The sequence below is a fragment of the Gadus macrocephalus genome, chromosome 10 (genome assembly GCF_031168955.1).
Source record: "Gadus macrocephalus chromosome 10, ASM3116895v1".
Classification (NCBI taxonomy): Eukaryota; Metazoa; Chordata; class Actinopteri; order Gadiformes; family Gadidae; genus Gadus; species Gadus macrocephalus.
Genome location: NC_082391.1, coordinates 10,486,689 through 10,514,039, shown reverse-complemented (window position 1 = coordinate 10,514,039; position 27,351 = coordinate 10,486,689). Strand labels below are relative to the sequence as shown.

At 45.9% G+C, this 27,351-nt stretch overlaps 3 protein-coding genes across 5 annotated transcripts in view; 1 reads left to right on the top strand and 2 right to left on the bottom strand.

Annotated features, from left to right (window-relative positions):
• Window positions 1-520: 520 nt before the first annotated feature.
• On the bottom strand, window positions 521-4,760 carry leprotl1 (leptin receptor overlapping transcript like 1). The gene is made up of 4 exons (XM_060062357.1): window positions 4,603-4,760; window positions 3,800-3,875; window positions 3,326-3,512; window positions 521-2,424 (listed from the first exon to the last, which is right to left on the bottom strand). The coding sequence occupies exons 1-4, from the start codon at window positions 4,616-4,618 to the stop codon at window positions 2,308-2,310; spliced, it is 396 nt and encodes a 131-aa protein (XP_059918340.1). The 5' UTR covers window positions 4,619-4,760; the 3' UTR covers window positions 521-2,307.
• A 6,547-nt stretch (window positions 4,761-11,307) lies between these two features.
• Window positions 11,308-26,379, top strand: srp72 (signal recognition particle 72). The gene is made up of 19 exons (XM_060063458.1): window positions 11,308-11,468; window positions 12,226-12,346; window positions 13,582-13,705; window positions 14,216-14,359; window positions 14,665-14,776; window positions 14,871-14,902; window positions 18,384-18,508; window positions 18,800-18,857; window positions 19,211-19,342; window positions 19,680-19,808; window positions 19,982-20,054; window positions 20,184-20,248; window positions 20,500-20,595; window positions 20,787-20,890; window positions 21,153-21,230; window positions 22,102-22,239; window positions 24,430-24,467; window positions 24,753-24,912; window positions 25,585-26,379. Exons 1-19 carry the CDS (start codon window positions 11,369-11,371, stop codon window positions 25,763-25,765), a joined length of 2,010 nt encoding a protein of 669 aa, XP_059919441.1. The 5' UTR covers window positions 11,308-11,368; the 3' UTR covers window positions 25,766-26,379.
• LOC132466300 (zinc finger protein ZFMSA12A-like) overlaps window positions 25,976-27,351 on the bottom strand; it is a 119,983-nt gene continuing 118,607 nt past the window's right edge. For all 3 annotated transcript variants that reach the window (XM_060063451.1, XM_060063450.1, XM_060063449.1), the window contains one exon: window positions 25,976-27,247. In XM_060063451.1, the coding sequence (XP_059919434.1) occupies window positions 27,072-27,247 (176 nt within the window). In that variant the 3' untranslated portion in view covers window positions 25,976-27,071. The remainder of the gene's footprint in view (window positions 27,248-27,351) is intronic.

Sequence of the window (27,351 nt, the reverse complement as noted above, 5' to 3'; positions counted from 1 at the left end):
TTATAGTTGAGTGCATTAGTCTATCGGGGTCTTCATACATATTCATGAATCCATTCCCTCAGTGAAACTGACTTTAATCATTAACAGGGGCAGTTATGTATATTTATTTAAAAAAAGAATGAAGTTGTGTGATGGACTCAACCCCAGTTCAGAACATTACCATGGTAACACACAGCTATTGGACCACCGAGGAGTCTTAAGTCTTTCAGTTGACCTGAACACTGCTTATAATTTAAAATGGCGATCAATCATCTCCATAATTTAAGAGTTTGAAACAATGAACTTTTTCTGTATTCATGTTTCAATCGTTATGTTTCTGTGTTTCCATGGAGATACAGATGTTAGACATGGAGAGATATGCATCTTTGGTCGTTAAGAAATGAATCTACTCATGGAAGGCACTTCAGATAAAAGCCTTCAGACGGCATGCATTAAATTGTTATTATCTTTGAGGCATCTTTTCCAAATAAGCGCAGTCTTACCACACATAACATGTATTTAATAATGCAATGAGAGGATGTTCAAAAATGGCATTTATTTAAAAAATGAAAGCCAAATGCGGACACAAGCCTCCCGAACACAAAGTCTGTAAATACAAAATGGCATCGGATATCTACACAAAACAGTCAACAGAATGAATAAATTAACATACCGTCCGGATCTGCGAAGTAAGATAAATAAAACAAAATGAAAGCACAGACCCAACCAACCCCACAGACACAACGCACCAGTTCTCAAGATTCAGGGCGCATCTCTGAGGAAGACTTAACAGTGTCAAACTAAGTCTCAAAATCAAAACATGCATGACAGGTGATTAGGGGATATTAACAAAGAGAAAATAGGCAACAGTTTGCTCCTAGTCTTCAGTTTAAACACACTGTTACATGGAATACACACGAGATAGATCAGTAGTTTGTAACAATGCCATTAGATAAAAGGTACATTTTTAATTAATTCACTTGAAATTGTGTTGTGCTGGAGATACAGTATCTCAACACAGGTGGGCTAAATGAGGAACCAATCCAAATTAGTTTATATCCAATCAGTATCCTTATTTTGGCATCTCCCAGGGGGCACCATGCAAATAAAAGACGAAATGTTACACTCACTCATTCACACTCTCTCGCTCTCTTAGCCTCTTACTTACTGACTCACTCACAGGGTAACTCAGCTAGGGTGTTGAACTCCACTAAGCTGCCAGGAAACCAGTGGTCTGTAAAAGCAACACGGGTACTCTGGCCTGAGTTTGACCCTGCTGTTCTTATGTTCCGGAAACAAGGCATAAACTCAAAGAAACTACAGGAGAAAACAAAAATAGATCAATTGAACTGTCCAAAACGAATGTCACATCTAGCCGGTAATGGTGTGAGTAGATTGGCTGAGCTTTGGGTGTGAGTAGGGTTTGTTAGGCCAAGTACACCACATGACTGTTGGCTGTAAGCCGAACTAAGCTAATCTCTCACCGGCTGGGGGCTTCTGTTAGCCTCACCCACTGCAACATATGAACCGCAATATATATGAGCTTGGCAAGGGAGTGAGCCTGTGTGGCGGAACAATGGGACAGCCGTCCTGTATTCAGCCATTTCACAGTGATACAGAGAAGCTATGCAGTTCAACTGACTCCAGATCCATGTTGAGGAGCAGGTAGGGGTTATCTAACCCCCAGACTACACCTGACAGTGTTGGATGTTTTCCATCCATTGGTTTTTCGATGTGATACTAAATAATCTAAAGCCTTCCCAGCTGGAATCTATATAAAAGCTTCCTCTGCTCCTCAATGCCTTTGCGTAAGATAAGCGGTTGCGAGAACTTGTTAACAGCAGGTGAGGAACCTTTATTGTTTGAGTTAGAATCTAGCGGGTCTAGCCTACAGAAGACGTGGTCTGAGGTCGGGATGTAAGGGGAAGTAACAGCAAAAGCTCAATCTCTTTTCCACACTGAGAACTTTATCCAACATGAAACGACCACACGATTCCTTCTATTCGGTCCACTCTTGGTTTTACATTAACATTTCTTAACACGTTTGCACACAAAACACACATCTCTGGTCTACGTAGCTCCTCTTCCGGAACGTGATGACCGTACGTATGCATCATGATGACCACGCTTTAAACCTTCATCTTCAGAGTGGGGGTCATGTTTCGCCTCTCAGGGAACGTCTTGTATGTGTGTTTGGATGGATGGGCGGCCCGCGGTATAAATAACAATAAAAACCAACCAATCAGAACAGTAATCATTGCAACGCTACTTAAAAATACAAACTAAACTATTCAGACCAAGACTCCTCTTCCTCCTCCTTCTTCTCGTCTACCACTGCTGCCAGCTGAAGTCGTCGTTGGTCCCGAACACCATGAAGAAGCCCAGGATGGTGGAGAAGATCACCAGGTTCCCGGTGAGCACCAGTGCACACGCTCCCCAGGCGATCTGCGGACAGCAAGTGTTCACGTTAGCATGCATGCTACTTAGCATTCATTCAGTGCGTTCATTAAATTCACGAATCAGACATTCAACTTGTACGGTGCTTCCGAGTTCTTTCTGAGTGGCTGTTCAAAGGAGCCAGAGTGCCTGGAGATTTTGTACTTGATAATAAGTTTTATCGAATGTAGCACACAGTCAGTTCAGATACGTGTCATTAAGGAGCAGGTAGGGGTTAGGATGTCTTTCCAAAAAACTGGGAGATTTGAATTGGGTCGCTAAATAAATGTATATTAGAAAAAAATTATAATAATAATAATACTTTGGCACTAATTTGGCATCTATCTCTACAGTTTCAGTTTTGACTGTCTTACTTCTTGCTGCTGAAACACCAGAATTTCTCCCCTGGGGGATTAATCAAGTTTTATCTTATCTTATCTTAACTTATTGATTGATTGATTGACCGTATGATAACAACAGCTGCCCATAAATACACGCCTACCTGTTCGGCATGAGCATTTAAAAAAAACTTTAAACAAGAAGCCTTTTTTTGATAGTACTGTACTATTTTTTATATTGGGTCGCGATGGTTTGTAATTTCCAAAAAATGGGTCCCCGGAAAAAAAGTTTGGGAAACACTGGGTTAGACGGCCGACATTGGGAATCAAACCCTGAACCTTGCAAACGCCCTAACAAGCAGACTATCCTGCCCTCAGGATGGTGAGCATGTGGCCTCTACCACATGTTCAGTTTAAAAACAGATAAAAAGATAATCAAAAAAAATGCGAATGCATTAATGAAGAGATCAGCATTCAGCTGAATATCTATTATCCTCTCAATGAACTGGCTGTATTAGAACAGCCCTTTATGTTATTAACTTAGGATAATTCATGATTGAGCGTTCACTTACAACTGTGGCCCTGGCGAAGACGATGGGGAGGCCGAAGGCCGAGATGACGATGCCCGTGGTCAGGAATATAGCAAGCTCTTTACAGGCATTACTAGCCGAGTCAGTGTCATCCACCACCCTCCGAGAGATACAGTAGGGGATGGGGGCCAGGATGTAGAAGAAGAGGAGGAACAGAGGCCAGTATGTACTGCAGAGACAGAGACAGACAGACGGACAGAGATTAATACAGTACAAGACAGACGACAGATCAACAGAGTTTAAAGATTCCATACTCAAGAAACCAGCGAATCCCGAAAGTCGTTTTGATTTAGAATGTGGTTTTTAATCCATTTCATGTTTTACAACTTTCCCTAAACCAGACAAATCTTCTTGTTCACACTCTACATCAAATCAGGAGACGGCCAGTAAGCCCACAGGAAACACTATAGGCAATACTGTGTGTGTGTGTGTGTGTGTGTGCGTCTGTGTGCTTACTTATACACCGGGAGAGCACATCCCAGCATGAGGAACATGAGTCCGACCGCCCCCCCGAAGGACAGGCTGATGAGAGCTGGACAGAGAGGGGGGGTACAGAGGTTAGTGTGATCTCTGGACACAGGGTGTGTTGGGTTAACAGGGCAACGGACATTATTATTATTATTAGTGAGAGACACAGGAGAGAGCGACAGAGAGAGAGACACAGGAAGAGAGACCGAGCGACACAGGAAGAGAGAGACAAAGGAAGAGAGAGCAAGAGATAGAGAGAAAATCTGAGAGAACGGCCGCAAGGGGAGACGGAGACCATGTGATGAAGCAGGGGATTTCACAAGTCCTTCAATGAGACGGTAACTCGTGAATGCTGTGATCGCTCGGCTAAAGGTCCTCTGTGAGAACTCTTACGCAGATTGGAAGTAATGAAACGGGCAACTTTCTCACCACAACAGCACACATAATTCATTAATCCTGATAGTGTGATGAGCAGTCAGCTCTTGTGTAGTGATTTTAGAGTCGTTGGAGTTGTGAGGTTATCCATCAGTACGTTTAATTGTGCAGTCCAACAGGAACACAAACGTCCGGACCAGACCCCTTCCGAGCGGTTCACTATTGCCATTGTCTCATCAAAGTTCGGGTTGTTCGGCTAACGCTGCTCTGCACACTGGCCTTGCAGTGGCTTCCTGCAGCCTAGCTCCACATAGCAACACAATGAATGCAGAGGCCACAGTGAGTCGGTCATAAACACAAGACGCCGATCCCATCACCTCCTGATTAAGGACGGATCGATACTGAAGCCCGCTTACCTTTGATCCCGGCCATGTTTCCTGAACAGAAGCTTGTCACACAGTCCGAGCAGAACGACAACAATGCCCCCTCCTAGCTCACCGCTGCAGCCTCCTGCAGATCCTGCGTGCTGCTGCTGCCTGGGCTTCGAGGAGGACCACTGCGCATGCCCAGTGCGGTCAGTAAATCGAAATCAAAACACCGAAAAGCAGAAAAACTAAAATATTTCATATAATTAAACAAAAAAGTAACGTAAGAAAGAAATAAATAAAATATAAGATATAAGTCATTTAAATTTAAAAAAAGGTATGTCGTTTTTTATTCGTTGTATCTCTGACGGTTCTGGTTCAACAGTGCTGTTTCCCAAAGTGAAGGCTGCAGCCTTGCTAGGACGCGTCCTTGCTAGTCGCGTCCTATGGAGATGAGACTAGAGTGCTAGCTCGAGTGCTTCCTAGCGTTTGTAACGTCGGACTTTGGGAACGACTTGGTAGTGTGGAAGCGCTTCCGCTTCCGCTTTTTAATACTGCGTGTCCGCTTGTAAACACATGTGCGCTTATGAATAAAACATGGCAGCAATCAAGCTGATCGATATTTATTTGACTTTTGTCTGTTATGAATGCGGTCATGTCTCCTTCGCATGGAGCCTCTTTGGGGAAGTCACAAAAGCTTTGTTGTGGTTGATCGAATTGTCTTTATTAAAAGGAAAATCCATTCAATTTTTATAAAACTAAGTGGAATTGTCTGAGAACTTAATTCATGCATCACATTTACAGTACGGTTGATTACTCTTATGCAGGGGGGAAAAGACAAAGAAAGAGATGATAAACGTATTTATTTGGATATATTATTTAACTGATCTGATTCATTCATTCATATATGCCTACAATCTACCAGTGCTTTGAACACATAAGTATATCATATAAAATACAATTAAATACGTTCATTAAAAATTACAAACATTGCAAATGATCGGTTGTGCATTAATTTTACAACATTGGATAGTGGCACTATCCCTTCCACCGGTAAACAAATGTTTGTGCGCCACCCTAAGGCGCACAAAAGCCTCCGTTTGCTGGGCTGACCCTAAAAAAAACGATTCAACACAAACATAAATAGGTATACATAAATAATGTAATCTTGTGAGAGTAAATTGACATTGGTGACAGTGGTGTTTAACACCATGCTACGTCCATGCAAAATATAGCAACGTATCATTAAGTTGCAAAAACGTTTGAAAAGTGGCACAGGTCTTTAGGCTTGATTATTTGCATTAACATGATGAATCTATAAAAAGCAATACGGCACAAAATATTTCTGAAAAATAATATAACTTCACTTCGTTTGAACGTGTACTGCTCTGCCATTTTCAAGAACCCGCCCAGTGAACGCAGAGGATTGTGGGTAGTTTTGGCTCGTCTAGGATGCAGCGATGTATCCTTGAAAATTCTCGGAATTCTCAAAAACAAAGGACGCAAAAATGGCGCGGCTTTCGAGTGTCCTCAACATTGGAACAGTGCTTGTCGGCGTTCTATGACGTAGCGTCCTTAAAAGGGCGGCCGTTGAGCATGCTTCCTTGACATTGGGAAACAGCCAGGCCCCCAGGATAGGCGCATACTTCCGCAATCCACCAGTGCTCAGAGGCCAAGCCTGGTATTGCAGCTGTTTAAGCTGGCTGTGGACGGGGGTCCGTCATTTCATGTGGCCCAGAAGTAGATATCGCCGTCCACTCCAATACAAGTGGGGAACAGGATTGTGTCTCCGCAAAAAATGTCTGGATATCAATCAAAGGCTCATAATTACCTTCATGCCATGTCCTAAAAAAATGTACGTTTTTTCTTTCCTTAACGCCACCTCAAGCGTTTTATTAGCCGTTATCTCGCTGGGGAAGAGGGGTGTGCAGCTGAAAGGAGTCGTAGTGAAGCAAATGGCATCCGAGAGGGCCTAGTTCAGTGCTCCGTTTTTTGGACTGGTTCATCTGCTGCTCAATAACTCTCACGGTCCTCTGCTTGCGATCATTGTGATTCATCATGTATTGATCCATTTATTCAAAAGATCCAAAGCCAAAGAAGCGGTGCATTACGGTATCAGTTCTATATTTCTGCATCCGGTACGTCACGGATTAGGTCACGTGTCTTGGCCACATAACGCGGAAGCAAATCGCTCCTGTATGATGCCCTGCGCCACTGAGCAGTTTCCATAGGAATGAATGGGCGGCCATTTTCGGTCTGTGGTCCATCCTTTAATATGTCCATGGAAACAGCCCGTAACTATAGAGTGGCGAAGTCACGCCCCTTCCGGTAGGGCTCATGGGACCTATGAGATCGAAAAATATGAATGGGTGTCAATGGAGAGAAAATAATTATTTTCTGGTCCCGGTCTTTATATGCCCTGGATTACACATATGTTGTTTGTGGATTTAAAGGATAATTTTTCATGCAAAGAGTTCGACCGTTTATGGTGCAATTGTTCAGATAAAGGCTGTAGAGAAAACGCAACGAGAAAGACTACACGGCTCGTATGTGACGTCACGCTCCCTGCGACTGGCGTGGAGAAGACCGACAATCTTCCCATCGGCATAACTGAAACTCTGCACGTGCCCCGACTTATAATGGTTTTCACCTCTTTCGATGCTTTTATCCTCCCCTTGGAAAAAGCGGTGAAGTGGGGCAGAGAGATCGCCATCTCTGTGCCGAGTTCCAAGGGCGGGTGTGGTGACGTATATCATATGCGTCGAGAGCAGCGAAGAGCTGTAGTTCACAAAGCGGCCTCACATAAAACCTAAAATTATCAAACTTCTTCACGAACATTCTTAGTTTTCTTTGCATGAAAAATTATAATTTAAATCCACAAACAACATATGTGTAATCCAGGGCATATAAAGACTGGGACCAGAAAATAATTATTTTCTCTCCATTGACACCCATTCATATTTTTCGATCTCATAGGTCCCATGAGCTCTACCGGAAGAGGCGTGACTTCGCCACTCCATTATAGAGTGCGAAGTCACGCCCCTTCCGGTAGGGCTCATGGGACCTATGAGATCGAAAAATATGAATGGGTGTCAATGGAGAGAAAATAATTATTTTCTGGTCCCAGTCTTTATATGCCCTGGATTACACATATGTTGTTTGTGGATTTAAATGATAATTTTTCATGCAAAGAAAACAAAAAATAAGAAGAAGAAAAAACAGCTCTTCGCTGCTCTCGACGCATATGAAATACGCAGGGCTGGCCCAAGCCTTTCGTGGGCCCTAAGCAGAATTTGATATTGGGGCCCCCCCTCCCACCTAGCGGAGTCATTTGCGCTCGACGATTATTGACAAAAATGTCACACTACAATGATTTGACAATGAATTCATTGACATTATCAATTGTATTAATACTGAATTACGTAGATGTGATTTCCTGTATTTTTTAAATGGCCAGCTGGAGAAGGGAAATACCTAAATTTAAGCATTTTTCTTTTTGACTTATTGAGATGGTGACTTGGGCTTGGGCTTCAGTGCCCCTTGACCTCTTGGGCCTGGAAGGCTCATTCAGTTGCTCTCATGCCAAAAATATTCTAGACTTTTGTCCCTTGATAGACCCCTGTATTATTATAGTCGTTATTTACACCAAAACAGTCACCTTTTAACCTTAGAGGGCACTTAGATCACAGATTTATTTTAAACTTTCATATTCAAAGTGAAGCATCAAGTGTGGTTTACTGAAGTTAAATTGTAAAATAATTAAATACAACAGCATTTGTATTTTTTTTTTAAAGTATCAGTTTAATAAACAGATCTTTCAACAGATTTGTAAATGTGCAATCTTAAACTGAAATCAAAATACACAAACATTAATATTATCAAAAATAACATAAAAAAAAAAAAAAATATGATGATAGTGCCTCTGTATTCCAAACAAACGATCACAAACATATTAAATAAATAATTTGCAACTGTGCAAATGCGTATTAAGTTAGCAATTTCCAATTACAAAATAAAACCAAAATAGACAAGCATGAATATAATAAAAAATAGAACGTTACATAGATACATAGATTAAATAATGAAAGTGACTCAGTATTCAATTAACCTTTTAAACTAACTATTTGGAACTTCTAAAATCAAACTGTTTCAAAACATTCAAATAAACGATAATAACAAAACTGATAATTCTTGTATAGATGTATTCTTTATTTCATTCAGGTCACTTGTTTAAGTTATTTAATATTATTATTATTATTATTTTTAATTTTTTTTTTTCCGATAGGGGGCCCCCTGGCAGTCAGGAGGCCCCAAGCGCCCGCTTGCATCGCTTATGCCTCGGGCCGGCCCTGGACATACGTCACCACACCCGCACTTGGAACTCGGCACAGAGATGGCGATCTCTCTGCTCCACTTCACCACTTTTTTTCAAGGCGAGGATAAAAGCATAGAAAGAGGTGAAAACCACTATAAGTCGGGGCATGTGGAGAGTTTTAGTTATGTGCCATCTCTATGTGCCATCTCTGTGCCGAGTTCCAAGTGCGGGTGTGGTGATGTATATCATATGCGTCGAGAGCAGCAAAGAGCTGTAGTTCACAAAGCGGCCTCACATAAAACCTAAAATTATCAAACTTCTTCACGAAAATTTTTAGTTTCCTTTGTATGAAAAATTAGCAATTAAATCCACAAACAACATATGTGTAATCCAGGGCATATAAAGACTGGGACCAGAAAATAATTATTTTCTCTCCATTGACACCCATTCATATTTTTCGATCTCATAGGTCCCATGAGCTCTACCGGAAGGGGCGTGACTTCGCCACTATAGGCGATGCAGACGAATACAAATTAAAATATAGCTGCGAGCAGAAATGTGGGTGTCAAGCATAATGGGACTCGGTAGGCTAATTCTGCCGGATGGACGTAATCGGCCAGGGGGCTACATGACGACCGTCTCGGAAATTGGCAATACCGACAGCCGGTGGGATGAGCATTATGCGAGTACGCGTCAATGTTTACCAAATGGGAAAAGGACCCCACCTAGAGGTAAGGGCGAAATACAGTCTGCCTGACAGAACAAATGTCACAAATACATAGGGGTATTCTGAACAATATCCCTAAAAGAGACACAATGTAAACAAGCATCCGTTCTAGAGGTGGTTCGTGAAGCATCTAATCCAGTGGGAATTGCAATTTATATTGTAAGTGGGCGGAATGGTAAATATAGTCATTGTTGCATTGTACATTAAGTACCGCTTGTCGCCACACGAGTGCAGTGTCTACCCATTAATGAGCGCCGTCAAGTTTGATTGGCTGTCTCGGCCAAACGGTTTTGAAATTGCGAAAGCTGTTTCATACATTTGTTCAGCTTGGTCTGAAGATCATTTATGCCAAGTTTCATGAAGATTGGATATAATTTGTGGCCTGTGGAAATTTACAACTGATTTTGACAACTTTCAACATGGTGGCCAAGTTCTGAGGTTGCCATGATAAATAATTTATAAGCTATATGGGGAGGTCTGGCAGTATCCTCAGACATTAAAAATAAGTTTGAAATGTACTCATGTGAAGAGAGAGGAGTTAAAACACGTCTTCATTAATTATAGCGCCCCCTAGAGGTCAATGGTCACCAAATTCATTGAGTGTCCCCATGATGATGTTATGGGTCTATATATCAAGTTTGATTATGATATGTCAAAGGGCTGCTGAGATATTGGCGTGTTTCCGGTTTGGGGGCTTCGCGGTCGAATATCATTAGCTGTGTTCGAAATCGTTCCCTATACACTCGTTCCCTATTCCCTATATAGTGTACATGATATAGTGCACTATATAGGGAATAGGGAACGAGAATTCGGACACTACGCTGAACATTTCTAAACGTCATTTGCGTCAGTAAATGCGCCGGGTATTTGTGTGACGCAGACAGATGCGCCCACATCAAGTAAACAAACCGGGCACTCACGACGAAAGCTGGAGGTTGTATTGATGTTGAATGTTACATTTCCTTGTTTAATTAATTTTGAATGTTTAATATTCTATGTTAAATCCCAAATATATTGTTGACATTTCTAAACGAAAGCCGGAGACTCCATCATTAAATGTATTCGTTTTCGCGGTTATTCGGCTTCTTCTTCTCCCCTGGAAAAATACAACCGCATTGCATTGTGGTATACGGGAGTAACATGTAGGGAACATCGTATGTACCCTATTTTAAGTCCACTATATAGTGTCCTATATAGTGGACCACTGAGAATTCGAACACCCTAGAAAATGGCGTGCACCCTATTTAGTGCACTACATCCATGATAGGGAACGATTTCGAACACAGCTAGTGGCTGTCGCGGATATTTCTGCAAGAAGTAATCAATGAGCTATATGGGTAGGTCTGATAGTATCACCAGACATTGAAAATAAGTTTTAAATATACTCATGTGAAGAGAGAGGAGTCAAAACACATCGACATTAATAACAGCGCCCCCTAGAGGTCAAAGGTCACCAAATTCATTCAGTGTAACCGTGATGGGGTCATGGGTCTATGTACCAAGGTTGGTTATGATATGCCAAAGGGCTGCTGAGATATGGGCTCACTTCCTGTTTGGCGACTTGGCGGTCAAATTTGATTGGCTGTAGCGGGCAAACAGTTTTGAATTTGACAAATCTATCTTTGTTGCTTGACACCCAATTAATGATTTAGTTTGTATGACCTTTTTTTAATTATCGATCTATTTAATCGGTAACGTGAATATACGGTATTTATTTTACCACCCGGAAACAGAATACTTCTACTTCCGGTTCACTCTACCCTCATTCACCGAAGATGGCGAGCGGAGGGGGGCACGTCGCGGCGCTCTGGACTGAAGTGAACCGCTGTGGGCAGAATGGAGACTTTGCCAGGGCTCTCAAGGCAGTCAATAAAAGTAGGTGTCCGGGATTAAACGTCCACTTGTTTGACACAATGATCGGATTGTTAGAAGTAGTTGTAATTGTTGTTAGGGCGCCAATCACTGGGTAGAACCAGCTGTTAGCATAGCGATGCTAGGTACAGTTAGCTGTTCATTTCAGGTGTCAAACGTGTTTAAACACTGATTGGATGTTTCTGTTACGTGAGTGTGGATGGGTGATCTGTCCATTCTGCTTCCAATTTACCATTGAGGCTATTGGATGGTGTTTCTGTCCTGAGCCGTGATGGACAGTGTGTTCTCCTGGCGGACCAATGACGTGTCCATAGTGGAGGGGCTCTTTAGGGTGAATCTCTGGTCGCCTTGACCCTCCAATCCGCACCTGGTTCAGTTTAACTGCATGTGAAAACTTGACACTGATATACTGATAGGTTACTCTTATTTTAGGGTAGCTTCGCTGTATTTCATTTTTTTGTCATGTACTTTCTGCTCTGATATCCTTCTCTGGCGTCTGTTGTGGTCAACCTAACGATTGTTAGTGCTTGGCACTTGGTTCTATGAACGTACCTACAGCGATATATTGTTTATCACCTTCTGATAATTGCAATTATTGTAAGCAGCTTTGGATAAAAGCGTCTGCTAAATGCCCTAAATGTGGGTTACACAGACCGTGTTCTTGTCTTTGGCCAGGAGTATGTTTTTAGCACATTGTCTTTCAATGGATCTGAGGGCTATTCTCAGTACTTCATCATCTTTTCACCAAACTGTCTTTCAGTTCTGCACGAAGCCAAGGATGACATCACAGCCCTCCACTGTAAAGTCGTCTGTCTTGTTCAAAACAGCAGCTTCAAGGAAGCCTTAAATGTGATGAACAACTACTCTAAACTGCTTGGCAAGTAAGTGATCACCGTCACTTTATGTCAGCTTAAAGGGGTAGTTCGGAATTTTGGACATAGGGCCTGATTCCCAAGTGAGCATTGGTATTCTATATCACTGGAGACAGTTTTCAACACATTTCATTCAGTCCTTCTAATTGCAGAGTTCGCTCGTGCTAGGCTAGCGCACGGCAACGGGCAATGCTAGCCTGCTATTAAAAACAGTCTTACCCACTCCACAGTACACCCGAGGTAAATCAATTATAACGCCAGACTATAGATTTAAATGTCTGTGTTGATAGAATAATGTTAGAAATAAAACTAACCTTGCATCGCATGAATCATCGAGGGACTACTTTCTCAGCAGAAGCGGAATTTTACTATGCGCTGGTTAGGTTTGTAACCGAATCACGACAGAAGAACGTAAGCGTGGGACAGAAGCGCAATTGAACGACTAGGCAACATGATGGTTCAGTGTGCTTTTCGAAATTGTAGAAATAAACGGTACAGATGGGCACCACAAAGTTTCCACCAATTTCCAGTGCGAGATCCAGAAAGGACTCAACTGTGGCTTGTTGCTGCTGGCTTGGACATCAAAACACCGGCTCGTACATGTACGGTTCGTTGGATACAACAAATTCCTCATAATCGTCTTCAAAAGCAGATGCATCGCTAACTCCTCCAAACGTGGGCATATCTTGTTAATTGAATACGCTTATAGAATTCCTTCATTCACTGTACTCTGCGTTTGTAGCAATGACAGCGGCAGGTAACCTAGGTATCAGTCCGCCGCTGCCGTAGCCTACGTACAGGAATATAAACACTGCTGCTGAGACCCCGCAATTCCCTCAAAATGCAATGCAATGCAAGGTTGGTTTTATTTCTAACATTATTCTATAAACAGACATTTAGATTTATAGTCTGTCGTTATAATTGATTTACCTCGGGTGTACTGTGGAGTGGGTAAGACTGTTTTTAATAGCAGGCTAGCATTGCCCGTTGACGTGCGCTAGCCTAGCACGAGCGAACTCTGCAACTAGAAGGACTGTATGAAATGTGTTAAACTGTCTCAGTGATATAGAATACCAATGCTCACTTGGGAATCAGGCCCTATGTCCAAAATTCCGAACTACCCCTTTAATCGTTTGTTGTTTCACCCTCTTGAGAACGCCACAACTAACTAAACCATCCCTTTTTGTTTTCTCAATGTTCTCGCTGCGTTGTGCTACGCTGTGTGTGACCCTCCTCTTCCTCAGTGACCTGGTGGTGTTCGAGAAGGCGTACTGCGAGTATCGTCTGAACCGGGTGGAGAGCGCCCTGAAGACCATCGAGGCAGCCTCCGAGCAGACCGACAAGCTGAAGGAGCTGTACGGCCAGGTGGTGAGTTCCCACACCTCCAGAGACCTCTTCGTCCTCTCTCTTGAGGAGGATAGAAGTCCTGTTCAGTGGCCTACTGGTCTACCTTGAGGCTAGGGTGAGGTGAAGTGTTTTGGAGGCTTATTACATATTCCTGACAGGTCACAGCTAGTAAGCGATTGAACAATTAATAGTTTATTTTTCCAATCCTGCCTATGTATCCAATCCTGTATGTCATTATTCCAATTGAACCAGCTCTCGCTCCATTTCCATACATATGTTTGGCAGATCAGATTTTTATGAGCCTGTAATGCCAATGTGACATTTCAACCAAAAACTGCAATCTGCTGCTAATAAAATCTCCTTGTAGTAATAATGTTCATGACATTATTCATAATCATTACCTACAACCTACTGTTGGTGTGCTGCCATTCATTTCTTCACATGGTGGTGGTGTGTCCCGGCCTCAGAAAGGTTGGGCACCACTGGCCCGGTCGAGGTGGGATGTGATGTAACGAGGTGTTCCTTCCCCAGCTCTACAGATTGGAGCGCTACGACGAGTGCAAGGCGGTGTACACGGACCTGATCAGGAACTCCCAGGATGAGTACGAGGAGGAGAGGAAGACCAACCTGTCCGCCGTGGTAGCGGCCATGAGCCAGTGGGGCGAGAGCTCTCCGGTGAGTCTGCTGCTGAAACGACCTCACAGTCAGACGCATGTTGGAGGGTGGGGGGGGGCTGGTGGTTAACACCGGCGTACAGCGCTGAATCAACTGTTGACATTCAGACTCAATGTGGAGTGGGAGACAGAGGGGTAGAGACTGGGGGAGACGGACGGATGGACGGACTGACTGAGAGAATGAGAGGGGAAGAGAGAACAAGACTGGGATAGACAGAAGTAGATGAAGAAAGAGAGGGGTAGAGAGAAAGACAGTAGCTAAGTAGTCAATGGCGTCCCTGTACTGATGTTTTGTTCCTCCTACAGGAGGACCTGGGTCTCTCTGAGACGACGTACGAGCTGTGCTACAACGCAGCCTGCTCCCTGATTGGTCAGGGACAGCTCACCGAGGCCCTCAATAAACTAAAGCAAGCCAAAGGTGAGTCCGGTCTCCTTCTGGTCCTTTCACTACTTACCGCGTTAGTTTTGTTGAACTCTGACCTTGACAAGAACTCAATCTCTCTTTTTGGCAGAGCTCTGCAGAGTCTCCTTTGCTGACGATACTGTAAGTCTTCTGTTTTATGCATTCATTATTTTTTATTTAATAATAATAGATTCAATTTATATAGCGCTTTTCTCACAATCAAATCACTTTACATAGGGGCACAACAATAGATAAATAAGAACAACTTTTAGAGTTGATGGGGCTAGGGTTGATGGGTGATCTAGGGGTAGGCAGAGGAGAAGAGATGAGTCTTGAGGCGGGACTAAAAGATGGTGAGGGACTCGGAGTCACAAATATGTTGGGGGAGGGAGTTCCAGAGCCTGGGAGCTGCCCTGGAGAAGGCTCTGTCACCAAGGCTGTGGAGTTTTGATGTGTGGGTGGAGAGGAGGCCGGCATAGGAGGATCTGAGGGCCCGGGGGGGTTGGTAGAGGGAGAGAAGGTCAAAGAGATATGGGGGGGCCAAATGGGGGAGGGCTTTGTAGGTGAGGACCAGGAGTTTGTAGTGGATCCAGTGTGAGATGGTGAGCCAGTGGAGATTCTTGAGGACTGGGGTGATGTGGTGCGGTGCCACGCTTTAGTGTGAGTGAGGAGACGGGCTGCTGCATTTTGGACCAGTTGGAGTCTGTTGATTGAGGTGGTGGAGATGCCGGCGAGGAGTGAATTGCAATAATCAAGGCGGGAGGAGATGAAGGCATGGATGAGTCTTTCTGCAGGGGGTGGGGTGTGAGGGAGGATCTGATCTTTGAGCTATTACGGAGGTGATAGAAGGAGGTTTCGAAAGTGTGGCGGATGTGGGGTTCAAGGGAGAGGGTGGAATCAAAGATTACGCCAAGGTTGCAGGCCTGGGGGGAGGGGGAGACCATGGTGCCGTCAATAATGAGTGTGGGGGGGTTTGCAAGTTTACTGAGGGTGGAATTGGAGCCAATGAGGAGGAGTTCAGTTTTGTTGCTGTTAAGTTTCAGGAAGTTATTTTGCATCCAGAGAGTAAGTGAAGACAGGCAGGATTTAATGTGGGAGAGGGGGGGGGGGTGTGGGGATATTTGGTGCTGGGGTAAATCTGGGTGTCGTCGGCGTAGCAGTGGAAGTCCATGGAGAAATAGCGGAGTAACTGACCAAGGGGGAGGAGGTAAATGATGAAGAGGAGGGGGCCCAAGTACAGAACCTTGGGGAACGCCTTGTGTGACGGTGGCTGTGGCAGATGTGTGGTTGTGGAGGGAGATGAAGTGAGATCTGTTGGAGAGGTAGGAGTGAAGCCAGCTGAGTGCAGTACCTTCGATACCGAGGTTGCTGAGTCTTGTGAGCAGGATGTTGTGGTTTACGGTATCGAAGGCTGCACTCAGGTCAAGGAGGATGAGGAAGTTGAGGGAACCAGAGTCGGGAGAGGTGAGGAGGTCATTGAGGAGGGCGGGTTCTGTGCTGTGGAGGGGGCGGAAGCCAGATTGGAGGGGTTCGAAAAGGTTATTGGCGTGGAGATGGGACTGGAGTTGTGTGGTGACGATGCGTTCAAGGGTCTTGGAGAGAAGGGGAGGTTGGAGATTGGGCGGTAGTTACTGAGGGAGGAGGGGTCGAGACCAGGTTTCTTGAGGGTGGGGGTGACGGCAACAGATTTGAAGGCAGAGGGGACAGTTCCATGGGACAGTGAGGAGTTGAAGAGCTTAGTGAGGTAAGGGCGAAGATCTGGAGGAATGAGTTACAGAGATCTTGGGTGGAGGTGGAGAGGGTGCTGGTCCGAGGTTTGAGGAGGTTGCTCACTGGAGAAGAGGGTTTTGACAGGGGTCAGAAAAGATGGCGGAGAGGTAGGCAGACTTGGCGGCGATGAGGGCGTCTTTGTAGGCAGTGAGGTGGAGCTTGTAGGCTTTGTGGTGGACTGTGAGTGAGGTTTTTTTGGAGAGTCGTTCAAGTTGGCGGCCAGTTTGTTTCAATTTGCGGAGTGCAGGTGTGAACCAGGGTGAGGAGGTATTAAAGGAGACAGTTTTGGTTTTGAGGGGGGCCAGGGTGTTGAGGGAGGAAGACGGGGTAGCATTAGGGTGGTTTGTGAGCTCATCAGGTGAGATGAGGGTTGAGTCCAGGGGGAGGGTGGAGGAGAGCAGGTCAGAGAGATGGTGGGGGTCGATGGATTTTAGGTTACGGAAGGTGATTTCTCTGTGGGGGAGAGGATGTTAAACGTTTGTGATCAGAGAGGGGAAAGGGGCATGGCAGCAAGTCGAGTACAGGGAGATTAATGGAGCAGACAAGGTCAAGGATGTGGGTGGGGAAGGTGACATGTTGGGCGAGAGATACATTTTCAAATAAAGTGGTGATTCAAATGAGCGCTTGCACGTGGGGGAGTCCATGTGGATATTAAAGTCACCAAGTAACAGCAGACGTGGAGAGAGAGTTGATGCAAGTGTGAGGAGTTCAGTGAAGTCAGAGAGGAATGAGGGATTAGGTTTGGGTGGCCGGTAGATGAGGATAACTGTTGTGGCAGAGGGGGCTTTGAAAGCAATGAATTCAAAGGATGATACTACTGAAGGGAGGGTGAGTTCTTTGATCAAATAGTTCTCTTTATGTATGACGGCGAGGCCACCTCCACGGCGAGAGGGGCGGGGTTTGGCGATGTAGCTGCAACCGGGGGGAGATGCTTGGTTGAGGGAGAAAAATTCATTAGGTTGTTGCCAGGTTTCAGTAAGCAGAAGGAGGTTGAGGTTATTGTCAAGGATGAGTTTGTGTATGATGGGGGGCTTTATTGGTGAGTGAACGGATGTTGAGGAGGGCAAAGTTGACACAGCCAGAGGGTGGTGGGTTCGGGGCAGGCAGGAGAGGTCTGAGGTTAGCCAGGTTAGCTGTGCAGGAGGACAGAGGTGAGCTTACCTGCCTGCTGAACTGCTGCCTGACGGCAGCGCTGAAAGGTCCGGTAGCGGCTGAGTCCTGATGACGTGGTAGAGGTGTGACGGAGCGTGCAGGTGACCGGGTGAATGGGATGCAGAGTCCGTGCTAGGACAAAACAAATCCACGGCGGGAGCTCCTGTGGATGTAACGGCGACGACATAGGAGTCCAAATTGTTTGATGACTGAGATGGATGATGGGAGGGAGTAGTTGAAAAGACCAAAAAGCTGTGCAGGCGAATAGGTGAGCATGATGCTGCCGGGCGGAGGGAGCGACAACTCGGCGAAAGCGGCTAGCCGCGGGCCCGGTGTGCAGAGATGGATGACAGCGGTGTAGACCAGGAGTATCCACGGCAAGACAGGAGGAGATGGACCAGGGAAAAGACTGACTGGGGGGAGACCATGCAGAGTGAGGAGGATTGATGTGACCAGGTCTTCCCGACGGAGCAGCTAGCGTTAGCCGCCACTCGATAGATGAGCGGGGGGGACCCACTAGCAGGATTCGGGAGGCGAGTGGATGAAAGTTTATTTAAGCGTAAGCTTTCATTGTGATGTTTAGCAGTGGGGTCCTGTTGGGAGGGTGAAGCTTATGTGTGGGGCTGTTTTGAAGCTGTTTTTCTGGTAGAGTATCTATCTTGATGACTTGCTGTCTCTCCCGACACGCTTACCCTCACAGGACATGACGGAGGAGGACATTGAGTCGGAGCTGGCCGTCATCCACTCCCAGATGGCCTACATCATGCAGCTACAAGGACGCACAGAGGAGGCTCTGCAGCGCTACAATCAGGTCATCAAGCTCAAGTGAGTCAGGAACACCGTGAGGCGGCATTGAATTGAACTGTGCGGAACGACCGTGTTATACTGCTGTTTGATGCAACAGAACGTGAACTTTCAAGTTCACCAGTACAACAATAAGTCTGATTCTGTATTTTGACTTTATGTCCGGTTAGCCTCAGAGTGGTACTTGGTTTATTAGAGGGCCACTCCCTGTGGGTACTGTAAATAAACATCTCTGTGCAACAACACTGAAGAAGCTCAGCCTAAGGATGTTGAATGCTGAAGTGTTAACACGGTCCCTGGTTGTCCCTGCAGGCCGTCAGACGTCGGGCTCCTCGCTGTTACTGCCAACAACATTATAACGATAAACAAGGTGAGAGAAAGACCCCACCTCGTGACTACGGTTAAGGGCTGATTATGGTCCCACATCTAGGACCACACAGACGCTTCGACAGTCGTGAACCTGTTTTGGTTGTGTCGGGATTTAGTGAGCGGAACGATCACAGCCCTTGCTGCTGCATCACCTCGACGGAAGGTCAGAATTTTTGGGAGGCGCACGTCCGGCCCTTGCAGTGGACGCAAGGACGTAACGGGGCCGTATAATCTGCCCTTTACGCTCTCCCGCTTAAACCAACCACGCCCTCTTCAGCATCATAAGAGGGTTAATGGTACGAGGTCCTGTGGGTAATGGGAGTACTAGCGTCTGTCTGTCTGTCCCTCCCTCAGGACCAAAACGTGTTTGACTCAAAGAAGAAGGTGAAGCTGACGAGCACGGACGGGGTGGAGCACAAGCTGGCCCGCAGGCAGCTGCAGGCCATCGACTTCAACAAGGCCCTGCTGGCCATGTACACTAACCAGGTAACCCTAGCGACCATGTAACCGTAGCCACCACATTGTAACTAGAGACGGGGTAACCCTAGCGACTATGTTACTGTAGCGACCGGGTAACCTTAGCAGCCATGTAACCGCAGCAACTGGGTCACCGTAGCAACCATGTTACTGTAGCGACCGGGTTACCGTAGTGACCGGGTATACCTAGTGACTGGGTTGACGATCCCTAGCGACCAGGTTACTATCACAACATCCTTCCTATGAAAGTGCTCACTGAGTCAGACGTCTCAGTGTGAGAGTGTGAAGCCCCAGGAGTCACCAGGGCCATCAGAACTCACCAGGGCTGTGTCTCTGTCTCCACCAGGCGGAGCAGTGCAGAAAGCTGGCGTCGGGCCTCCAGACCCAGAACCCTGGGCAGCCCCGGCCCGTCCTGGTGCAGGTGGCCCAGCTGTGCAGAGAGAAGCAGCACGGCAAAGCCATAGAGCAGCTGCAGGTAGAACGCACGCACGCACGCACGCACACACGCACGCACGCACACACACACACACACACACACACCCCTCTCTAACTATGGGCATAATACACAGCATACTGTGCTGCCTTGGTGCAGGTAGAAGCAACACACACCTGTACAGCCCTTGTGACCGGTCCGTCTCTCTCTTGAAGCAATTCGCAGAGCAGCATCCGGAGAGTGCGTCCGGGATCAAGATGACCATGGCACAACTGTACCTGACTCAAGGTGCGCCTCTTAAAGTGACACTGCATGCATTCAACTGCATATTTGCACAAAGTCTCAAAAGAGCCATACACACAGATGACAACAATGAAAACACGCTGGTAACAATAATGATCTTATTTCGTTTGGTAGGTCATGTCACGAAAGCCTGCGACATCCTGAGGTCGATCGAAGATTTCAAGCACAAACAAGGAATGGTACGTTTAAATCTAATGCAATACTCAGCCACAGCGTCGATTTACCAAAGCTTCTCTCATCCATCACATAACGTCATGCCACCGTGCCAAGATGCCAGCGTCACTATGGGAATCAAAAGAACAAGAAGCAATTATATTCATGAGTGGACGATCTTGATTTTGCTGGTTTCAGACTCTAGACTGTATCACGTGACTGTATCACGTGACACGCTCAGCTGCCAGGGACCAATCAAATGTCTCCTCTTCCCAAGGTGTCGGCCCTGGTGTCCATGTACAGCCACGAGGAGGACATCGACAGCGCCATTGAGGTGTTCAGCCAGGCCATCCAGTACTACCAGTCCCAACAGGTAGGGGGCATCACCGTGTCTCAGCGGACCTCGGGTCAGTCCTGGTCACCTGGGGTCGGTTTGTGGGGAAGGGGTGGAGACGACTACTCTTGGTGAGTCTGCTCCAGTGTTTCCTAAACTTTGGGTGGCGCAAATGTTGTACCCTGACCCGTTCTGCTCTCTCTCTCGCTCTCTCTCTCGCTCTCGCTCAGTCCGGCTCCCCAACACATCTGGCCCTCGTCCGCGAGGCCGCCAACTTCAAACTGAAGCACGGCCGGAAACGAGAAGCCATCAGCGACCTGGAGCAGCTCTGGAAGTACGTAGTCCCGGCTCTGTTTATCGTGTTTAGAAGGAGGAGATGGGAGGTGTATTAATCCATGACACTCACTGTGGTGTGGAGAATCCAGAGGAGAAATGACCACTTTACCTCTTAACTGATCTCTGGCCTTTTTGAGATGTCCTGTGCGTTGCTTCATGATGTCCTATTTGTTTCATGTCTACCATGTGTGTGTTTCTCTGTGTTTAGATGCCCTGTGTTTTACTTCATGTCCGCCATGTGTGTGTTTCTTTGTAACCAGGCAGAACCCCAAAGACATCCGCATGCTGGCCCAGCTGATCTCAGCCTACTCCGTGGTGGATGCAGACAAGGCCAAGTCGTATCCCTTTAAAACCTTGATCACTTCCTTCATTCCTCCAAGTTGTATCCCTTTAAAACAGTGATAACTTCCTTCATTCCTCCAAGTCGTATCCCTTTAAAACCGTGATCACTTCCTTCATTCCTCCAAGTTGTATCCCTTTAAAACAGTGATAACTTCCTTCATTCCTCCAAGTCGTATCCCTTTAAAACCGTGATCACTTCCTTCATTCCTCCAAGTTGTATCCCTTTAAAACAGTGATAACTTCCTTCATTCCTCCAAGTCGTATCCCTTTAAAACCGTGATCACTTCCTTCATTCACGCTAGATGTATTGACGTGTGGCGTTCACAGCAGAAACCAGGATCTGACTTAAAAAGTTTGATAACTAAAATGATTATACAATGAGAGGCAGAAATGAGGGGTAAATGTAAGCTATAATATTAACCTCTACGGTAAGACTTCAGGAAATAAGGGAACCCTGACGGCATATGCAGCATAACACTTTATATGCTGCATTATTAACCGTGTATCTAAAGATTCCCAAGAGGTATATATTAATTTACATTTAGCAGACGCTTTTATCCAAAGCGACTTACAATAAGTACATTTGTGAGAAGAAGGAGAAACAACAATTTATCTGTCGGTACAGTAAGGATGTTTGTAGAACCAAGTGCCAAGCACTAACAATCACTAGGTTAACCCATTCCCTGTAAACAACAAAGATAGCTAGTGTAAGATGCTACAACATGCTAAGTAGTGTTTTAAACTATTTTTCTGCATTCCTATGTGAAGGTTATATAAAGTGTAATGCGGCGTTAGTATGTGAATAGCGAGTCCTCACGGAGGCGGTACTCTGAGCCCACACCAGTGATCCTCAACCCGCCCCCCCAGCCTCAGTAAACACCTGCCCTCGCCTGACTCCATGGCGCTGAAGGTGGACGTGGAGGAGCTGGAGAACTCGCACGGCGCCACCTACATCAGGAAGAAGGCGGCCAAGCCTGCGGGCGACGCAGTGCCCAAGGAGCAAGGGTAGGAGACCGCCGAGCTCTACCTAACTCAGGAGGTAGAGCGGGTCGACCTGTAGCCGGAAGGTTGCTGGTTCGATCCCCGGCTCCTCCTAGCTGAGTGTCGAGGTGTCCCTGAGCAATACGCCGTACCCTAACTGGTCTTGACGTGCTGGCTGTCGCCTTGCGTGGTAGACCCCGCCGTCGGTGTGTGTATATGCACTGTCGTGAGTCGCTTTGGATAAAAGCGTCCGCTGAATGTAAACGAGACCGGCAGGCCTACGGACCTCGTGCAGTCACCCTGGGTTGCGGCCTGTCCTGTTAGCAGGAGGAGCTTTTATTAGTGTTTATTAAACCTTATTGCACTAGATGGGACTCGTGGAGATTAGAATCTCTTGGTTGAATCGACCTGGTCAAGAAAGCAGCATTAACATCCCAACAGGGTGACAGCGAGATGAAGCTACAACACTCTTATACCAGAGCGTAGAGGAACCTCCGGTTTAGACATAAGACTGCAAATCCAATCCTTGAAGGTGCCATGGCATGAAAATCTCACTTTATGAGCTTTTCTAACATAAATATGAGTTCCCCTAGCCTGCCTATGTCCCCAGTGGCTAAAACTTACGTTCGGTTTAAAACGAACACTAGGTGTTCTGCTCGCCTTTGGAAAAAACGGAGGCTCCAGCGCGCTGATTTGGAATGTGGTTTCTTATGTCGTCACATTGTAGTAAGCTCCTCCCCTTACTCTGCCTGGCCCGCCCAGAGGCTTTGGCCCGCCATTGTGTGTGTGTGTGTGTGTGTGTGTGTACACACTGTAACGCAAGTGTTTCTTGTCGGTTCTTTGACGTCTCTTGTATTTTCACAACAAGACTGTAGTGGGGGTTATCTCAGCCATGGTTGAGAAGGAATTGGGGTAAAGGAACTTCGGCTTTGACTCCCTGAAGTACATGAACTGCGACATGCCGCCGGTTGCCGCGAGGCACCACCGCCGCGAAGCACCACCAGCGGGCAGCTGGCAGCACGCGGTTCAGTCTACTTCAGATGGATGTGGAAGAACCAGAGACGTCGCAGTACCCGACGAAGTCGTTTGTGATTCATAATATCTTCTGGAGGCGCACACAGCTTTTGGCCGTGATAATATGTATTATATGATATTATTTAGATATAAAGCTCCAGGACTGTAACGCTAGTGTTGTACCTTTCCTTGTTATTTGGATAACCGTTCTGCTTTTGGTGTTATGCGCCATAACTTATGGCGCATAACACGTCGGACTCAAGCCTCTGGTATTTCCACAATGAGACTCGTAGTGGGGGTTATCTCAGCCATGGTTGAGAATGAATTTGGGGGGGGGGGAAAGGAACTTTGGCTTTGACTCCCTTGGCGGCGAATGTCTCCCGCCAGTCTACTTCTGATTGATGTGGAAGAACCAGGAACGTCGGAGAACCCAACGCGGTCGTTTGAGATTCATAATATCGGCTCACACAGCTTTTGGCTGTGATAATATATATTATATGTTATAGAGTTCTATGTAGGCTATATGATATTATTTAGATATAGAGCTCCAGGACTCCCGTGTGTTCTAGAATATTTACAGAACACGGTTAAAGGCTGTGTGCCTCACCATTGCGATACATCCACTGTAAACAGCGCAGGGTACCGTGGCTGCAAGCTGCTCGGGGCCACACCCCCACCCTCCGCCTTGACCTGCCTCGCTCCTCCTCATTTGCGTTATAGCTACAGACACCAAAACAGCACATTTGGGGGAAGCTCAATGTGCGACTGGCTCGGCGTGGCTGTAACTCTGCACCACGGCTGAATTTCGAGAACGTCTTTGAATACTGTGTTGGTGGCCCACTAATAGCTTTATTAAGCATCCATAAAATAGCATGTCATGGCACCTTTAAGATTACAAATCCAATCAGTCTCCCAGCTCGACAGGCCGATTACACCGGCCAGTTGCTGTTCACTTAAGCCCGAGTGTTAGTGTTGCCCCACGTTACGTCACGTTCAGGGTTTCTGCTCTGGTCTTTCTGAAATAGTGTTTACATCTATTTGCTACTTATTTGTCTCACACATAAAGTAACTGGTTTAATTATGGATCAGGATGATCTTGTTATTGTGTGTGCACCGTGTCGTTTGTACTGGAGGTATACTGTGTTTCATGTGTGTATCTGAGGTGATGTGGTCGTGATCCTACGTCTGATTCCTCCACAGAAACGTTGAAATCAAAAAGAAGAGGAAGAAGAAGAAGGGTGGGTTGCATCTGTTTCACATTAATTTAATTAATTAATATAGAACTGCTATTGGAAGATCTCCATAAGCATTATATGTGAAGGCTGTGTTGCTTTGGTCCATCGCCATTAGCATTATGACTGAAGGCTGAGCTGCTATTGGTTGATCTCCTTTGGCATTATATTCAAAAACTGAGCTATACTGCTATTGGTCGATGTTGATCAGAAGTACATTTAGTAAACAAGGCCTTCTTTCTTTTGGCTCCGTTCCGCTGCTGACCTTCTGCCCTCGTTGTGGTTTTCCAGGCAAGCTGCCCAAGAACTTTGACCCCAAGGCAACCCCCGACCCTGAGCGCTGGCTGCCCATGCGGGAGCGGACGTACTACCGCGGCAAGAAGAAGGGCAAGAAGAAGGAGCAGGTCGGCAAGGGGACGCAGGGCACCACCGCTGGGGGCTCCGCAGACCTGTGAGTACCCTCCGTCTGGCCCCTGTCTGGCCCCCGTCTGGCCTCTGCGCTGGTTTAGTTCCTATTCCGGTAGAGCTGGACCAGGTTTAAAGGGGTGATGTCATGCAATGTTTGCTTCAGTCCACTGGGTTGGCTGGTAGACTGATCTATCCAGCACACGTCTAGGTGGACACGCCTACTCGTGATGTCAGAAGAGGCAGATTTTTTAAAACGGCTCGTAACGGCTAATCACACTCACCCCTGGTGGTATATTATGTCACCTTTAACCAAGATGTATGTACGAGGGTCGGCTGAGCAAAACGCCTCACCAGGACTGCTCCTGATGAGCTGGCTGTCGCCTTGTTGAAATAAGTCCTAATGTAGGTGCAGTCCTACATTATATTAGTTGGTTTTGATTTAATTAGGATTCTTTATGGGATGCTGAGATGCCCAGTGTTGAACATTTGATCAAAATCGATATCACTCTAATCCTTATGTATTATAATAAATGCTATATATTGGTTTAATCCTTGTTATATACGTTGGTTTAATCCTTATGTTATGTATTATATATACATAACACTTTGTTATATTATTCCATTATAATAAATGTTATATGTTCGTTTAATCATAATTTATTTGTTTAATCGTTACTGTTTTATTTATGTACTGGTTTAATTTATTTCCTTCCAGGGACGCCAGTAAGACTGCCAGCAGCCCCCCCACCTCCCCCCGCCCAGGCTCCGCCTCCAGCTCCGCCCCCGGGGCCTCCGGTGCGGTCCCGCCCCGCCAGCAGAAGCCCGCCACCGCCTCGGGCGCCACTCGCAAGAAGGTCCCGCAGAAGAAGAAAAAGAGCGGGAAAGGGGGCTGGTAGGACCGCGGGCCCAAGAGGATGCTGCGAAACTGACGGCGAGACGGAAGCAGTTTGGTTATTTTCTACAGACCATCCATTTAATGTGCGGCCGTGTGTCTGTTTGCCGGCCGGAGGCGGGGCCAGCTGCCTCCGCCACTCAAGTGTTTTGTTTTTTATTTTTACAAAATGGCCTCCGAGCTCATTTGTGTTTCATTCATTTTTTCAGGAGCGTCGTTCTTACTTTTGAGATATCTATGATTACACACCAAATCAAATCCCAAAGTTGACTTGAAGGTTGAACAGAAATCTTTCTTTTTGTTTGTGTTTTTGAGAAACAAAACCGCATCCGTTTACAAAGTCGGCAGAACTTTGTCCACACATGTCATATCCTGTCTTTATCTCATTGATAAATCTTACTTAATTTTTACGTCAGTTTGGAACGGCCACAAGGCAAGTCGGAGTATTTATTTTTTAATCCCTATGTTGGTCTCAACCCAGAGAAATTGTAATTATATTTCTCGGTGTTCCTGTTGAATGTTTCATGAACATTGCAACATGGAGATGAAAAAATTGACTATTTTGGCCAAAAGTGTCCCGTTACGCAATGTCTTAATAAACAGATCCTGGAAAATATATCCCAAGTGTTTTTGTAAATGTACTGTGACAACTGAAAGCCATGTGGTCACATGGCAATATGAAAGGAAACGTACATTATAAAAACGGTCATGAGGCGAGCTGTTCTGTCTGCCCAATTTGTTGGCTAATCTTAGATCTCAGTACCTGCATGTCTCACCCAATTGGAGGACCTAGAAATTGAGGGTGAGGTGTGGCTGCAGACTCCTCCACCTATTGTCGAGAGGCGTCATCTAGAGGAGCATACACACACTCAAAGTATTTAAAGAAATGTTTTCAAATATTAACTTGCTACTTTTTGTACTCGTTTGCTCAGTGTGAGCCTGTAGAAGCAGCAATGGTAGTATTAGTAAGAGTTCAATTAGTGGTAGTGCTCTCTACATAGCAAGTTCAGAGGGCGATTCCATCAGCACAGGTATCACAGGCTTTGTTAAAATATTTTATGCAGCAACAAAAATAGACAGTGATTAACATAACGGTCTGATAACACTGCGATACAGAGCGGACGATTCCAGGGGAGAACTGAGCCAAGACGAAGAACAACCAGGAACATACGCTCTCAAGACACTCTTTACAACAGTCGTACAATAAAACTTTTCAGACTAGTTTTGGGGTGGAGGAGGCTAGGGGGTCAGTAGGTATCTGTAGAGGCTAGGAGGTCTTGTGGGTCCGTAGTGGTACGTGTGTGACCAGGCTAGGAGGTCTTGTGTGTGCGTACGTGTCTGTTTAAGTGGTTCCTGCTGGCGTAGCTCTTCTGGCAGTAGGAGCAGGCGTGGGGCCTCTTGTCGCTGTGGGTGTGGATGTGGATCTTCAGGGTGGACTTCCTGATGAAACACTTCCCACACTTTGGACAGCTGAACGGCTTCTCACCTACAAACACACACACACACACACGTACAGGGGAGTGGAGCTGGTCAGTGGTCTCCCGACATAATTGTCTGATATAATCATTCAGTGCAATAATTATTACATTA

What these genes read in the sequence shown, in the direction of transcription:
- leprotl1 (XM_060062357.1), bottom strand. An exon ending in TGTGCTCTCCCGGTGTATAA is followed by an intron (nt 3,513 to 3,799) that starts GTAAGCACACAG and finishes CTGTCTCTGCAG; the next exon opens with TACATACTGGCCTCTGTTCC. An exon ending in TCTTCGCCAGGGCCACAGTT is followed by an intron (nt 2,425 to 3,325) that starts GTAAGTGAACGC and finishes TGCTGTCCGCAG; the next exon opens with ATCGCCTGGGGAGCGTGTGC.
- srp72 (XM_060063458.1), top strand. Translation starts at nt 11,369, where the DNA reads ATGGCGAGCGGAGGGGGGCACGTCGCGGCGCTCTGGACTGAAGTGAAC. An exon ending in TACTCTAAACTGCTTGGCAA is followed by an intron (nt 12,347 to 13,581) that starts GTAAGTGATCAC and finishes CCTCTTCCTCAG; the next exon opens with TGACCTGGTGGTGTTCGAGA. An exon ending in AATCAGGTCATCAAGCTCAA is followed by an intron (nt 18,509 to 18,799) that starts GTGAGTCAGGAA and finishes TTGTCCCTGCAG; the next exon opens with GCCGTCAGACGTCGGGCTCC.